At 36.8% G+C, this 16501-nt stretch overlaps 2 protein-coding genes across 2 annotated transcripts; both read right to left on the reverse strand.

Moving 5' to 3' along the window:
- Window positions 1–4728: 4728 nt before the first annotated feature.
- On the reverse strand, window positions 4729–5079 carry LOC138892030 (uncharacterized). The gene has a single exon (XM_070175721.1). The coding sequence runs from the start codon at window positions 5077–5079 to the stop codon at window positions 4729–4731; it is 351 nt and encodes a 116-aa protein (XP_070031822.1).
- Window positions 5080–10210: 5131 nt separating this feature from the next.
- Window positions 10211–13564, reverse strand: LOC104117202 (uncharacterized). Its single transcript, XM_009628215.4, has 4 exons — window positions 13124–13564; window positions 12304–12515; window positions 11247–11508; window positions 10211–10613 (listed from the first exon to the last, which is right to left on the reverse strand). The coding sequence occupies exons 1-4, from the start codon at window positions 13364–13366 to the stop codon at window positions 10314–10316; spliced, it is 1017 nt and encodes a 338-aa protein (XP_009626510.1). The 5' UTR covers window positions 13367–13564; the 3' UTR covers window positions 10211–10313.
- Between the last annotated feature and the right edge of the window lie 2937 nt (window positions 13565–16501).

The following is a 16501-nucleotide window of genomic DNA, read 5'->3' on the forward strand; positions in this document are numbered from 1 at the left end:
AGCTACTGAGATCCAGAGTTTTCTTGGTTTGGCCGGGTATTACCGTCATTTCATAGAGGGTTTCTCATTCATTGCTGCACCTATGACCAGATTGACCTAGAAGGGTGCTCCTTTCATATGGTCCGAGGAGTGTGAGGAGAGCTTTCAAAAGCTCAAGACTGCTCTGAGTACAGCCCCAGTGTTGGTGTTGCCTACGGGTTTGGGGTCTTACACTGTGTACTATTATGCGTCACATATTGCCCTTGGTGCGGTATTGATGCAAGATGGTAGGGTGATTGCCTACGCGTCTCGGCAGTTGAAGAACTATGAGAAGAATTATCCGGTCCACGACTTGGAATTGGCAGCTATTGTTCATGCCTTAAAGAATTGGCGACACTATTTCTACGGTGTCCCTTGTGAGGTCTATATCGACCACCGGAGTCTACAACATCTGTTCAAATAAAATGATCATAACTTGCAGCAGTGGAAGGCCAATGTGGTGGCCGATGCATTGGGTCAAAAGGTGGAGAGCTTGGGCAGTTTAGCATATCTACCTGCAGCGGAGTGGCCATTAGCATTGGATGTTCAGGCCTTGGCCAACCAATTTGTTAAATTGGATTTTTCGGAGCCCAGTTGGATCTATATCCGTGAGATTGTCCAACTTCATGGCATACCGGTATCCATCATCTCTATCCAAGGTACGCAGTTTACACTGCGCTTTTGAAGAGTCGTACAATGTGAGTTAGCACACAAGTTGAGTTGAGTACAACATTCCACCACCAAACGGACGGACAGTTCGATCGCACCATTCAGATATTAGAGGATATGCTTCGTGCTTGTGTTATGGATTTTGGGGGTTCTTGCCGATTGCGAAGTTTGCCTACAATAACAGCAACTAATCGAGTTGTTCAGATAGATCCTTATAAGGCCCTATATGGGAGATGATGTCGTTGCCAAGTTAGTTGGTTTGAGCCGGGAGAGGCTAAGTTATTGGTCACAGATTTGGCTAGAGATGCCTTGGAGAAGGTCAACTTGATCCAGGATCAGCTTCGTACAACTCAATCTAAGCAGAAGAGTTATGAGGATTGAATGATTCGTGATGTTGCATTTATGGTTAGAGAGAGTTTTTCTCCTGGTTTCATCCATGAAGGGTGTGACGAGAATCGGAAAGAAGGGTAAGTTGAGCCTTAGATATATCGGGTCTTTTGAGATCCTTGAGAGAATGGGAGATGTGGCCTACAAGCATGCAGTGCCACCTATTATATCTGCAGTTCATCCGATGTTCCATATTTCCATGCTCCCGAAGTATCACGGTGATCTGTCCCATGTCTTAGATTTCAGCTCAGTCCAATTGGACAAGGATTTGTCGTATGTAGAGGATCTGATGGCCATCTTGGACAGGCAGGTCTGAAAGTTGAGGTCAAAGAATATTGCTTCAGTGAAGGTTCACTGGAGGGGTCAACCAGTCGAGGAGGCGACTTGGGTGACCGAGCATCATATGCGTAGCCGTTATTTTCATCTTTTCATCACTTCAGGTATGTCTCTATACTCGTTTGAGTACGAACATTTGTTTTAATAGGGGGATGATGTAACGACCCGACCAGTCGCTTTGAGTATTTTAGCCTCATTCCCCTATTTATTGCATCCTCTATGATATTGTGGTTATGTGACTTTTCAGGGTGGTTGATTTTGGTTCCGGGTGAGTTTCGAAGTGAATTGGGACACTTAATCCCAAAGTTGGAAACTTAAGTTGAAAGAGTTGACCAGAGTTTGACCTTTTCTCAAACGACTCCAGAATAGAGTTTTGATGGTTACGATAACTTTGTATGATGATTTTGGAGTTAGGCGTATGTACATATATTGATTTGGAGGTCCGTAGGTTATTTTAGCTTGAATTAGCGAAAGTTAAAAAGTTGAAGGTTTGGAAAAATAAAAAGTTTGACCGAGAGTTGACTTTACTGATATCGGGTCCAGATTTCGGTTCTGGAATTTGAAATATATCTGTTGCATCATTTGTGACTTGTGTGCAAAATTTGAGGTCATTTGGAGTTGGTTTGGTATGTTTCAGCATTAGTTTTAGAAGTTGGAAGTTTATTAGCTCATTAGGCTTGAATCGATGTGCGATTCGTGATTTTGGTGTTGCTTGATGTAATTTGAGGCTTTGAGAGAGTTCATATCGTATTTTAGGACTTGTTGGTATGTTCGGACGGGGTCCTCGGGGCCCCGGGTGTGTTTCGGATTGAGTTCAGACCATTTGTTCATGTATGAGATTGCCGATTTTCTGTGTTTCTGGTTTCCTTCACTGCGATCACGAGGAAAGGTCCGTGATCGCGAAGGGTATTTGAAGATTGGTGAAATTTTTTGCATCGCGTTCACGATAATAAGAGTGCGATCGCGTAGCTTATGGGTCTTAATTCTTGGCGGACGCGAGAGTGCCCATACGTTCGCATAGAGGAGAGGTCAGCTGGGGGCCTCAGGCGTCAGGCCTACGCGATCGCGTTCGCATAGGGGAAGGTCTCTTAACCATCGCGTTCGCATCCCTGGATTTGCGTTTACGTAGGGTGTTTAAGGGCAGTGGTCATTTTGTTCTTCACGATCGTGAGGGTCTTTCCACGATCTCGATTCACAATAAATGGGCAACAAATATTTAATTCTAAATCGAGGGTTTTGTTCTATTTTTTTATCTTTTGAGCTAGAGACCTCAGTTTTGGGCGATTTTTGAAGAGATTTTTAAGGAGTTTATCTGCGTAAGTAATTTTGACTCGGATTTGATTATTATACATGAATCCATCATTATTTTTACCATTTAATTAGTGTTTTTGAGTTGGAAAAATCGGGAAATTTTGCGAAAACTTCATAAGCTATATTTTGAAGATTTGAAGGTCGATTTCAGGTCGAAATTGAATAATTTTAGTATGATTGGACTCGTTATTGAATGGGTGTTCGGATTTTATATGTTTGGTCGGGTTTTTTTTAAAGGCGAGCCTAGGGTTGACTTTTTTAGTTGACGTTTTAATTTTATTTAAAGATTGCAACTTTATTATCCGGAATAGTTTTCTATGATTTCTATTTATGGTATAAAATTATTTTGGCTAGATTCGGGCCGTTCGAAATTGGATATTCGCGAAAAAGGCTTACTAGTGGATTAAGTTAGCTTGTTTGAGGTAAGTATCTTCCCTAACTTTGTGTGAAAAAATTACCCCTTAGGATTGGAGTTGTTTTGTGTCATTTGTGGTACATAAAATCCGTGTATGCAAGGTGACACGTGGGTACACGGGCTATATGCGGTAATTGACCGGTTTAAGCTATGTAGATTCTTTTCATGCCTTAAATTGAATTGCCATAACATGTTATATTCATCATCGTTAATCTATCCTTACATTCTTTAATTGACATTGTTAATACTTGTCCCATCTCTTACTTGTTATTTGCCCTTACATGCTTAGTTGAAGTAATTGTTTCCTTATTGACTTGTTAAATATATTTCACTGTTGAGTTACCTTACTTGAAGTTGTTATTTCTTGGAATATCTTATTGTTGAGTTTTGGTGTTGAAGTTGTAAAAGTCGTGATCACATTGAGGTAAAGTTGTAAATTGTTGAAATACCATTCTTGTTAAGCTATTCATTTTCAGTTGAGACTCTTATATACATTGTGGTTGAGGCATGGGCTATTTGTTATAGAAATATTGATATTGTTGATTCTTTTGGCAAGTTGTGGCATTTGGGCACTTGAGGTGCGAGTTATGATAAGTTGTGATACTGATACACATGCAGTGTTATAAGGATGGGGGTTGATACACTTGCAGTAAGATAAGGTGTGCTTGATACGCGTGTAACTAGTAGGGAAACTACTTAAAGTTATGTGGTGTGATAAGGTGGGCTAAAATGCAGGTAGCTATTTCGGGAAAAATAAGTTTCATAACTCAATGCAAGGCTCCCCCAGTGATATAAACAAAGGTTGTGATTGTGATTGTGAAATGAGATTACGAAGCGGTACCTCGATTGTGATTCTTGTTGTTATCTCTCATTTACCTCACTTGTGTTTGTCCGCATTGTTTCCTTGATGTTCTTATTATGTGTTCCTTCCTTGTTGCATTTATTGTTTTAAATTCAGTGGCAGTCTATCTTGTTGTATTTCCTTATTGCCTTATTTTTCTCGTTTACATTCTTAGATTGTATTATACTTGTTCAATTTCTTATTCTTATCCTAGTAGGTGTCTTGACCTGACCTCGTCACTACTCTACCGAGGTTAGGCTTGATACTTACTAGGTACCATTGTGGTGTACTCATACTACGCTTCTATATATTTTTTGTGCAGATCCAGGTACCTCATACTAGGCTATACACCAATGAGTAGAGCTTCCAGATCATAGACTTCAAGGTATACCTGCCGGCGTCGGCAGGCCTCGGAGTCACCCTCTATCCCCATTCTCTATTGCATACTATTTATTTAGATAGTGATATATTAGGGATGTTCAATATACTCATGTAGAGCTTATGACTCAGTCTCACCAGATTTTGAGAGTTATTGTCAGCTGTATGTGGAGTTCTTTTATGATAGCTGGTTGGTTTAAATTTGAAGTTCTATTATTATTTCCATTATTTCTTCATGTATGTTAGGATTATCTAGTCTTAGAGACTAGGTGTCATCATGACATCTTACGGAGAGAGATTGGGGTTGTGACATGAACACCTTTCCAAGTGATTTCAGTTTATTTGTTATTATGGTAAACCTAGTCATCATCTCCTAGATGGGCTCAAACTCCTTCATGGAGAAGAGCTCATAGTTTCTCATAAGTAATTCTATCCTTGATCTCTTCACTTGGTTTCTTTCTTCATGAGCAGTTTGGAGTGCATCCCAGATCTCCTTTGCATTAGAGCAAGCAGATATCATGTTGTACTCATCAAGACCAAGTCCATAGATAAGGATTTTCTTAGCCTTTGCATTCTTCTCCATCATTCTCAAATCTGCTTCCACAAATTCAGAGGGGTCCTTAGGAACAGTTTCATTTTGCGCATTTTGTTTAGTAGGAGTTAGTGGGCCTTGGGTCATTATGGTCCATAGTTCATAATCTTCAGCTGTCAGAAAATCTTTCATTCTTGCCTTCCACCAACTGTAGTATTTTTTATTAAACAGGGTGGTCTGGTAGTTGACTATCCTTCGTTAATTCCAAGTGCAATACTCATTTTGCTTCTAAGATCTCTCTAGGTATTAGCCGTGTGTGAGAAAACCCTCTCTGATACCAATTGTTAAACTTTGTGCCTTTATGGATTACTAAAGAACTTGATTCTTTACCTTACTCAAGCATAAAATAAAAATAACTAGAAAAGTAAACACGACAATTTTTACGTGAAAAATCACCCGACTCAAAAGGTTCAAAAACCATGACCTACTACGTACGATTTTCAACTTCAACTTCACTAGAACAATGAGTCAAATGTATCGATTACAAATCTGTAACTCAATACTTTCCAATACTCCTAGTTCAACTATTTGATTTATAAGTTACTCTAACTTGTAAAAACAAATACTCACTCCAACTCACTAATTGTTTATGACACTTTGATTACAACTCAATTTCCTAAAATATATTTACTAGACTGACTCAAGAAGAACACAACACTGGTACTCGACTTGAGTGTAGAAAATATAGTTCTTCAGTTGATGTGCAGAAGGATAATCCCATCAGTCCAGAAAGATAGTATTTAAATTCCCTGGACTCGGAGATCTTTTAGGAGTCCTATGCATAGTCAGCTTTTCGTTTGATAGGACTTCTACTGTTCCAAGGACTCCACAGGTCTTGGGACTCTTGTCTCTCACTTATGCATGCGTATCTTCTTGGGCAGCAACCCTTATTATGTTTAGCACTCTTCTTCCAACAAACTCGGCCTGGGCAACTTTGAGATAAAGTTACTGTCTTGCAAAGACGTACAATCATCAACCTTGAAGAGCTGGTCCTTAATCCTGAGAATCTGGTTCTTAGAACAGTTAAGCAGCTACGTTGAGGACCTGGTTCTTAGAATATTTCATCTCAACAAACTTTGTTAATCATCAACATCTCAATACTCAACATGATTGATCTACTAGTTACTAAGTTCAAGACCTAAGGATATTGGACGATTTTTGAAAAAAGATTGATGCTTTTATTTGAATATAGTTAATTACCAGAAGTTAATTATCATCTCTTAAAACAGGTGTTGCATGAGAACTTGTGAGCATGGGGTCCAATTATTTCATTGCCTGTCTTAATGTCATCGTATAGTTGTGCATTATGAGGAAGTTGGTTTTTCTAATTTTTTGGTAGTTAATCAATATATGATGGTACTCCATCAATAAGTTGATTAGTTTCATAGAAAAAAAGAAAAAGAAAAAGAAAAAGAAAATAGACGAACACATAAATACAACAATGATAATTATGTCTCAATCTCAAATTTATTGAATTGATTATATGAATCCTCTTTGTCCTAATAACTTAGTTACGTATTTAATTTTAAAACATTATAACAATCGCGTTTAGAAGTTTGCTTGGAAATTGATTCTATGGTACCCATGAAACACATTTTGCGCACAAAACGTACGTTCGAGAGATGATATTTTCCTATTATTTAGGTGTACGACGGTTGAAGTGATACATATATATAATTAAAATATCTTAGTTGCCAAGTGTTTGATGCGAAGAAAAATATCTTCCACGGAATTTATTTTTAGAAAATAAGTGGTTTTCCTACATATATTCTGGTGATTCTTAGGTAAGTGACAAGTATTATCCAAAAATATTTATATATAATTTAGGCAATAAGGTGGTGGAGGGTAGGGTGTTGGGGGATTGGGGTGGAGATGAGTGATGGTGTAACGATCCCACTGGTTGCTTTAAATATTTTAGCCTCGATCCTCTATTTATTGCCTCATCTATGTTGTATTATGGTTATGTGACTTGCAGGGGGTGTTTGATTTTGGTTCGGGTGAGTTTCGGAGTGAAATGGGACACTTAGTCCCTAATTTGGAGCTTTAAGTTGAAAGAGTTGACCGTAGTTTGACTTTTATGTAGACGACTCCGGAATGGAGTTTTGATGGTTTCAATAGTTCCGTATGGTGACTTTGGACTTAGGAGCGTATTCGAATGTTGATTTGGAGGTCTGTAGGTCGTTTCGGCGTGAATTGGGGAAAGTTAGAAAGTTGAAGGTTTGGAAGATTTGGAAAGTTTGACTGGGACTTGACTTTATTGATATCAGGGTCGGATTCCAATTCCAAAAATTGGAATAGGTTCGTCATGTCATTTATGACTTGTGTACAAAATTTGAAGTCAATCGCAGTTGTTTTGGTATGAATCAATATTAGTTTTTGGAATTCGGAAGTTCATAGTTTCATAGGCTTGAATTGGGTTGCGATTCATAGAATCGATGTTGTTTGATGTGATTTTTGGTTTCGAGTATGTCCGTTAAGTGTTTTGGCACTTGTTGGTATATTCGGACGGGGTCCCCTGATCCGCGGGTGTGATTCGGATTGAATCCGGAACAAATTTAGACTTTGTGTGATTGGTAAAGGTTGACGTGTCTTGTGCAATCGCACCTCACATTTTGGGTCGCACGTGCGGTGCCGCAGGAGCGACTCTTGAGCTGCAGAAGCGAAAGTGGCCTTGCCCAACTGGGACCGCACGTACGGTCATTTGTCTGCAGAAGCGGATTCGCAGATGCGGAAGTGGGCATCGCAGAAGCGGAAATTGGGAAGGCATTGGGTAGGACCGCATGTGCGATCGCTTTTTCCGTAGAAGATGGCTCGCAGGTGCGAGCCATTATCCACAGAATCGGAACCCCTGAAGTTAAGTTGGAACCGCACCTGCGATGGATTTTCCGTAGGTGCGACCCCAGACCCTCAGAAGCGAGGATCGCTGGACAAAAAAGGGGTCTTCGAGGGTTTGAAATTCATAATTCATTTTTGGACCTAGAGAACTTTGTTTGTAGTGATTTTCCGGAAGATTTTCAAGGAAATCATTGGGGTAAAAAATTCTAACTCAATTTTGGTTAAATTACACGAATATATTGTTAATTTTATCATTTAATTAGTGATTTGAGTTGGAAATTTGAGAAAAAATTATGATAAACTTCTTAGGATAAAATTTGGGGATTTGAAAGGCGATTTGAGGTCGGATTTGAGTAATTCTTGTATGGTTGGACTTGTTATGGAATGGGTGTTCGAATTTTATAATTTTGGTAAGGTTCCGTGACGCCAGTCCGGGTTGACGTTTTGAGTTAACTTTTTATTCTTTGTAAAGATCGTAAGTTTATTATTCGAAATAGTTTTCTATAGTTTATATTTATGGTATTAAGTTGTTTTGGCTAGATTCGAGCCGTTCGGAGTTGGATAATCGAGGGAAGGGCTTACTAGTGGATTGAATTAGTGTGTTTTGAGGTAAATATCTTGCCTAACTTTGTGGGGGGGAATTACCTCTTAGGATTGGTGTTGTTTGTGATAACTGTGATATGTGAAAGCCGTGTACGCAAGGTGACGAGTGTGTGCACGGGCTAAATGTGAAAATTTACTGGTTTTAGCTATTTAGATTCCTTTCATGCCTTAATTGAATTACCTTAACATGTTATAATCATCATTTCTAATCTATCTTCACATGCTCTACTTGTCTTATCTCTTACTTATTAATTGCCCTACATGTTTAGTTGAAGTTGTTGTTGTTTCCTCTATTCCTTATTCATTATTTAACCGTTGTTGAGTTATTCACTTTCGGTTGTTATTGTTGAGATTCTTGTATACATTGTGGTTGACCCTTGGGCTCTTTATCGTGAAAACACTGTTATTGTTGCTTTCTTTGGCAAGTTGTGATATTGGGCACTTGAGATGCGATTTGTGATAGGTTGTGATATTGATACGCATGCGGCGGTATAAGATTTTGGGGTTGAAATGCATTCGGTGAGATAAGGTGGGCTTGATATACGTGCCTAGTAGGGGAACTACTAGAAGCCATGCGATGTGATAAGATGGGCTAAAACACGGGAAGCTATTTCAGAAAAATAATTTCAAAACTAAATGCAAGGCTCCCACGACGATATAAGGAAAGATTGTGAATTGATTTGTGATTTGAGACTACGAGGCGGTACCTCGGTAGTGACTCTTGTTGATACTTTCTATTTCTTCACTTGTGTTTTTGTTATTTTGTTCCGTGTCATAGCATCCCTTGTTTTCTTCTATAAAGCATTATTTGCCTTAGTTCAGTGTAGCTATTCTCAGTGTATTTTTTTAATTGTCTCATTTTTATTGTCATCATTATTTCACTGTTATACACTTGTTCAGTTTCTTATTTATTTCAGTAGGGCCTTGACCTGACTTCGTCACTATTCTACCGAGGTTAGGCTTGGCACTTAGTGGGTACCGTTGTGGTGTACTCATGCTACGCTTCTGCACATCTTTTTGTGTAGATCTAGGTACCTCCTACCAGTCCAGACACTAGTGAGAGCTCAGCTTCGAAGACTTTAAGGTATACCTGTCACCGTCCGCAGGCCTTGGAGTCCCCTTCCACCTAGATTATTTTATTTCCTTATCCTTTTATAGACACTGATATTTAGAGATATTTTGTACTACTTCATAGAGCTTGTGACTTGTAGTCGCCGGGTTTTGGAAAATTGTAAATGCTGAGTTGCGGAGTCTATTTTATATTAGTTGTTGAGTTATTGAGGCTTTAATTATTATTTCAATTATATTTTGCATGAATATTAGGCTTACCTAGTCTTAGAGACTATATGCTATCACGATATCCTACGGAGGAAAATTGGGATCGTGACAGATGGGCTGATGGGGCTGAGGTGGTGGGGGTTTGGAGTGGGGGTGGGAAGGGGGGAGGGGTAGAGATGGGGTTTAGGGGTGGAGTGGGGTGAGGGTGAGGGTTGAGGGTGTTAGGTGTGTGGAGGAGACAAGCAACGTGGAATACCATTTATAAAACTTGTTTTCCCTACTCCCTTGGAGAAGTCATTTTCTTTAAATTTAAAGAATTTATTTTATTAGAAAAAATATTTTGACCAACCAAATATAAAAAAAGTTAAAAATTATTTTTCTCCGTACCAACACATTTTCTTTTTGCAGGTTCATATATTTACCTTATCTAGAAGGTCGATTGCCTAATAATCTAATATGATGAGTCAAGTTCATATCTTTACATTTTGGCCTGACCGAATAGTTGTAGGAATTCTTTCAGGATTTACTAAGTTACATGCACAAATAATATTGTAATGGACTTTTTATACTATTTATATAATTATTAAAAGATCCTGGATCCACCTTATTACAATCATAACCTTAACAATTTTCCATTTTGTAAAAATCAATTAAATTTTCTCACTCAAAAGAGCCTTCCATATAACATCTTTTACACTATCTTCACCACAAGGAAATAAGTGTCCAGCATCTGATAGCTCGTGATACTTTATCCATGGAAGTTTTTTCGCGATGAAACGTTGTAGATTAACAGACACAATCCCATCTTCAATACCATGCCATAGATGTGCAGAGCTTTCGTTGTTAGGGAAAGGGTTTTTCATATCCATAGGATCAAATTCCGGTTTACCAAAACCAATAATCAAGTCTCTGTGGAGGGACTCGAAATCTCCTTGTTGTGTAACATATGCCTACATATGAAAATCACTAGTTAGCAAACTATAAAAAAAAATAAAAGCATCACATTATGGTACCGGAGCTGTGGAAGCAGCCACAAATGTTTGTGTTAGGGTATACTGTTTACATCATACCCCCGGGTCTTCTACAGACCCTGCATGAATGCTGGATGCTTTGTGCATCGAACTGCCCTTTTATCATGGTACAGCCAGACCTCTATAACATCTTCGCTATATAACAGTCATTCACTATAAAAGCCAAGTTTTTATAGAACCAATTTTATGCTACGTTATAATACATATTCTTTATAACAGCACTTCGTTATAATAACCAAAAAAATTCGGAACACATGAGACTGTTATAGAAAAGTTTGCCTGTACTAACAAAGGAAAGAGGCAAGGGCTATCTTGCTTGGCATGAACGCTGCTAGCTAGTTCGAGAGTAGAGTCACTGGCGAATGTAGCCTTAGTGTTTGAACAATATACTGAACCGGTAATTTGAAAAGTACAGTGAATTTAGTACTAAGAATTTTAAAAATTAACTATCAATTTAAAATTCTAAATCTGTCTCTTAATAGAGTACGTACTAATTAAAAATTATTGGACTTACAAAAAGAATAAAGGGGATAATATAATTTAATTAAGTACCTGCTGAAGCTGCATCTCATCAAGTGAGGAGGCAATTTTGAGATCTTTTTGAGACAATTTGAATTCCCCAGTTATAACACTAAAGCCAGGAAACCATTGTTGAGTGTTCCACCAGTACATGAGCCAAGGGGCATAGTACGCAACTTGATAAACCCATTGGTCTCTTAGTAACTGTTTATCTAACGCTTGTTTAGTCAAGTTTGCTGGAAATCCAGGCCACCAATAATTGATTGCTGGAGCCAATAATGCAGCTCCAGCTAAGCTAAGAATAAAAAAGCACAAATGATATTATAAGCTTAACCAGAAGAAAGAAAACCACAACCTTGTGAAATTATAAAACAATAACAAATGAGATTTATGTTATATATACGGACAATGTAAAGATTCCTCTACATTATCACTGAATTTGAATTCGTGCTAGCAAATAGTGACGGAGCTAGAAATTTCACTAAGAGCGCAACAAGAAATAAGGGCTACGATGACATTAATATTAAGTCACATAAATGTCACAAATTCCCTTACCGACATTTTTTTGACACTTGTGAAACACATCCCATTAATGTCGAAAATACACAATGATCTTTGTACTTGGGGTTTGGGGAGGGTAGTGTGTACGCAGACCTTACCCCTACCCTGGGGTAGAGAGGCTGTTTCCGATAGACACTCGGCTCCCTCCTTCCAAGAACTCCCCGCCTTGCTCTTGGGGTGACTCAAACTCACAACCTCATGGTTGGAAGTGGAGGGTGCTCACCACTAGAGCAACCCACTCTTATCCAAATATATATATATATATATATATATATTGACCTAGCTACATATCGTAATTATTCGGCAAAGGAATGTCAATTGACACATGTTAAACTCAGATGGATCCGCCACTGAATTACAATATTTATCAGATTATCAATTAATGCTTATCAAAAAATTTACTTGTAACTACTTACTAATTAAATGACCGATATTGTATAGATATATTTTCACCATCAATACACAGACCTTAAACTTTGACAAATGTAACAAGAAAACAACATATTAGTAATAAAATTTATGATGTTACCGTTGAGGTATGTACTTAAGGCAGCCCCAAACGAAGTGAGCACCCATAGCAAACCCAATAACGTAGAATTTATCTCCAAGTTCCAATTGATCAGCCAGCTCTTCTATATCAAGAGCTAAACTTTTAAAACTTCTCTTTGGATGAGGATCACTTTTTCCATAACCGGGTCTATCAAAGGACACCAAGCATACCCCTAATTCTTCAATTGCTTTCTGTGGCAAACAGCAATAGATTTCAATCCAAAAAATTTCAATCTTCAAGCCTTGAAAAATCTAGAAGATAGAAAGTGTTTTTGGTACGAAGGAAAATATTTTTCAAATTAAAAATTATTTTCTGATGTTTAGTTATGATATTTTCCACCAAAGAGAAAGAATAACTTTCCTTAGTTATCGGCGGAAGTCATCATCCTTCACCGTTATCTCAACTCCTAATTTCATATTACTGATGTAGTCAACTTTAATTAGATACTACTCTTATCAATCTAAAAAAAAAAAAACAGTCCGGTGCATTAAACTCTGGCTATATACGCTAGATTCGGGAAAAGCCGGACAACAAGGGTTTATTGTACGCAGTCTTACCCTGCATTTCTGCAAGAAACTGTTTTCACGACTCAAACTCGTAACCTCCTGATCACATGGCATCAACTTTACCATCAATCTAATACTAGAAAATTTCATCGAACAACTATCCGGCCGTTACTATTAAAATTATAATCAATCTTTAATAAATATTCCAAACGCCAGAAACTACTTTTTTTTTTTTTTTTTGAAAAAATGACTCCCGTCGTACCAAATTCACCCGAAGTAAATTTTTTACGTACCGAAGTTATAAGTGCAGCCTCGAATTTGCTGCCACCAAAGCTATGAACATATATGACATTATAATTGGCAGAATTTTTGGGCACACCATATTCTTTGTACACCAAATGCCTTCCATCTCTAAGCTTGATGCTTGGTGTGGTGGATGGGAGACCTGCTGTGCTGCAAGTTTTTGGAGGAGGGGGACGAATGGCTTGATAAACTAAAGCTAAAAACAGCACTAATGAGGCTGCTTTCTTGATCATTGCTGAAATCAAACACAAACAACTAATAATTTGAACCTATTTGTTGGTATATATAATAATAGCAAAGTTTTTGAGATGAGTGGGAGTAATGGAGAGTCAGTACTCCACTATTCACCAGAATCTGTGATGTCAGTGCTGCTCTCTGACGGACCCTTCAGCAACTTTATTAATGATATGGAGTTTGATATCTTAGCGGACCCAATTAAATTTGGATTCAATATTGGAGGTAAGTTCCATATTGGAGGTACGATGATAAATAGCTCCCTAATAATCCATACATGCATTATTCTTTTCGTTTATTCGGAATCGGTATACCACCACAATATTAGGGGAAAAAATTATACTTCCTTCGTTTGATTTCCATTTTATGTCGCATACAATTTAAAAATGTAAAGAGGATTCTTGAATCTTATTTTTTGAACTAAATGTGTGTATGATATATTAAAATACCCTTTGAATCTCCTGTAATCTTAGATACAAGTATGTATAATGTAAACAAAATAGTCTTTAAATCTTGTGGTCATAAACTAAAGATATATACATATAACATATCGAAAGTACTCTTTTAGTGTTGTGGTTTTATACAACTAATAGCGTGTTTGGCCAAACTTCTCAAGAGGTCAGAAGTGCTTTTTTTTTTTCAAAAGCACTTTTTTTCCTAACTTGAGATGTTTGGCCAAGCTTTTTCGTTTGGGAAGAAGCAGAAGCAGTTTCTCAGAAACAGAAAAAAATAGCTTCTTCCCAAAAGCAGAAGCAGAAACATTTTTGACTTTTCTTCTTACCAAGAATACCCTTAACAAAATATAGTATATACCAAAATAACCATTAAACCTAATACTTAGGATATTAGTGTATGCATATTTCTTATTATTTTTAGGATAACTTTCTAATATATATTGACTTTAGGGGTGAATGCTTTTATATTTGTTGAATAATTTTTAATATATTTAACTTATATTAAAAGAATTAAGTACTTTTAAATTTTATTTTTATTTTTTACTTAAATAAAATAAAAAGATTTAATTATTGCCTGTAATAATAAATTTTTGAGATTATTTATTTACTTATAATATTAACTATTAAGTAAATATATTCATGTCCTTATTCGTAATTTGATATTTAAAAGCACTTTTTGAAAAGTTTGGTCAAACACAAATTATTGCTCAAAAGTATTTTTCATAGCGATTAGCCAAACACAAACTGCTTCCGTTCAAAAATACTTTTTTTAAAAGCACTTTTAAAAAAAAACACTTTTCAAAATAAGTTGATTTCTCCGACTTGGCCAAACAAGCTATAAATCTTGTACGATTGATCTTGTACCCTGCCTAAATTTGATTGGCAGCACCATCCGCCATGTTCCTCAACCATTAATTGGTAACTAACTCGTCTAAAATATTGTACAAATAAACATATCATTGTAAATATTAATTGACAATTTGGTAAAAATGCTACTAATTAACCTATTATCATCGGTGAAATTACACTAATAGAGTAAATAGTTTTTACAACTTAATGCATGAAATTTAAACTTTGTTCTCAGGCATGATACTTAATTTGTTTAGTATAACCACACATAAAATAAGGTAAGAAGATCAGAAGTATATAAGCTCATATAAGATATGGTTTCGTAAAATTGTTTGAACGCTCGATATGTTATTTAATCGAGATTCATGGTTGGTTGAAAGAAAATAAATGATGAAAATGCCACTAAATATTATTTAATATTATTAAGCTGTTTAGTGCAGTATATATTTTGATTTCATTGTCAAGCTGATCTTATGTACCTTTATTTCTTTTGTAGTTGTTGAGACACAACGAAGCATATGACAACTCGTCAAAGGAGAATTAACCTACTTTAAAATGGCTGAAGCACGTTACATTTAGCTATTTTTTTCTGTTTGATAATGATGGTGTTTGGGCCGATTTGTACGTATTTTGATTATTTTATCGGATATCTACTATGTAGCCCAGCAGCACGCAAGTGCCGGATAATTCTACTAGTGAAAGCTCACACAAATTGAAAGAATACCACCTAACATTTTTTTCTTGGAAATTAACACTAAAATCATTGATCTAATTTTGAAAAACAAGATTATAGTTTTTTGGTTTCTTGAAATGTAGTAATAAAGTTCTTCAAAATGGGTACTCACCATATGGTGTAGCTGCAAACTGCAGCAATTGGAAATATATAAGGGTATTTTGATCATATTTAATTATCTATGTTAAACTGTTAGACAGTACTCCAATTTACCAATATTTGTTATGGCATGCAGTGAACCAATTCCTTTTCGCAAGTTCTAAGAGACGCTAAAATCAATTAAAGAAATGAAGATTTTTGACATACTTCTAGAAGTGCACCAACTAATTTGTTTTTAAAAAAAAACTCAAAAAGAAAGAAGAAACAATTGTGGGTGGTGATGATGGCAAACAAGAAATTTAATCCGAATCTTTCATTTGGTACTACCGATCTTTTGGGCCCTCTTTTATTTGTAGTTGTATATTTTATAATGCCCATTACTTCCTAGTTTCCTTGTATCTTTAGCTTATTAATAAACAAGGTAGGGGTCAAGCCAAACCTCCTACTAGTTTCCTTGTATCTTTAGCTTATTAATAAACAAGGTAGGGGTCAAGCCAAACCTACTACCACCACAGGAGGTAAAAGTCAATGTGCATGCTTCAAAAAACATTAAATATTTATAAGAAATAGTGATAATTATATATGGAATAGTAAGTTGAAGCTGTGATATTGCCATTAGTGAATCTAGAATTTTTAGTTCATGGATTCTGGGCCATAAATTTTTAACTTCCTGGGTTCTAAATAACCAAGAGATTATAAGTTCGAATCACCCCAAAAGCAAGTTGGAGAGTTTTTGGAGGGAGGGAGTCGAGGGTCTATCGGAAACAGCTTCTCTACCTATGATAGGGATAAGGTCTGCATACACACTATCCTCCCCAGACCCCACAAATGAGATTATACTGGGTTGTTGTTGTTGTTGATTCTAAATAAACTATTTATACATATCCCCATCCCTGGATATTGCAGCTGGATATAGGTGACATTAGGTGGCTCTGTTCTTCGTAGTATTTGTTTAGATGTAGTCATAGTGCACGAGCAACATGTGGATTTTGACGTGT

This window comes from Nicotiana tomentosiformis, chromosome 5 (assembly GCF_000390325.3).
Source record: "Nicotiana tomentosiformis chromosome 5, ASM39032v3, whole genome shotgun sequence".
Taxonomy (NCBI): Eukaryota; Viridiplantae; Streptophyta; class Magnoliopsida; order Solanales; family Solanaceae; genus Nicotiana; species Nicotiana tomentosiformis.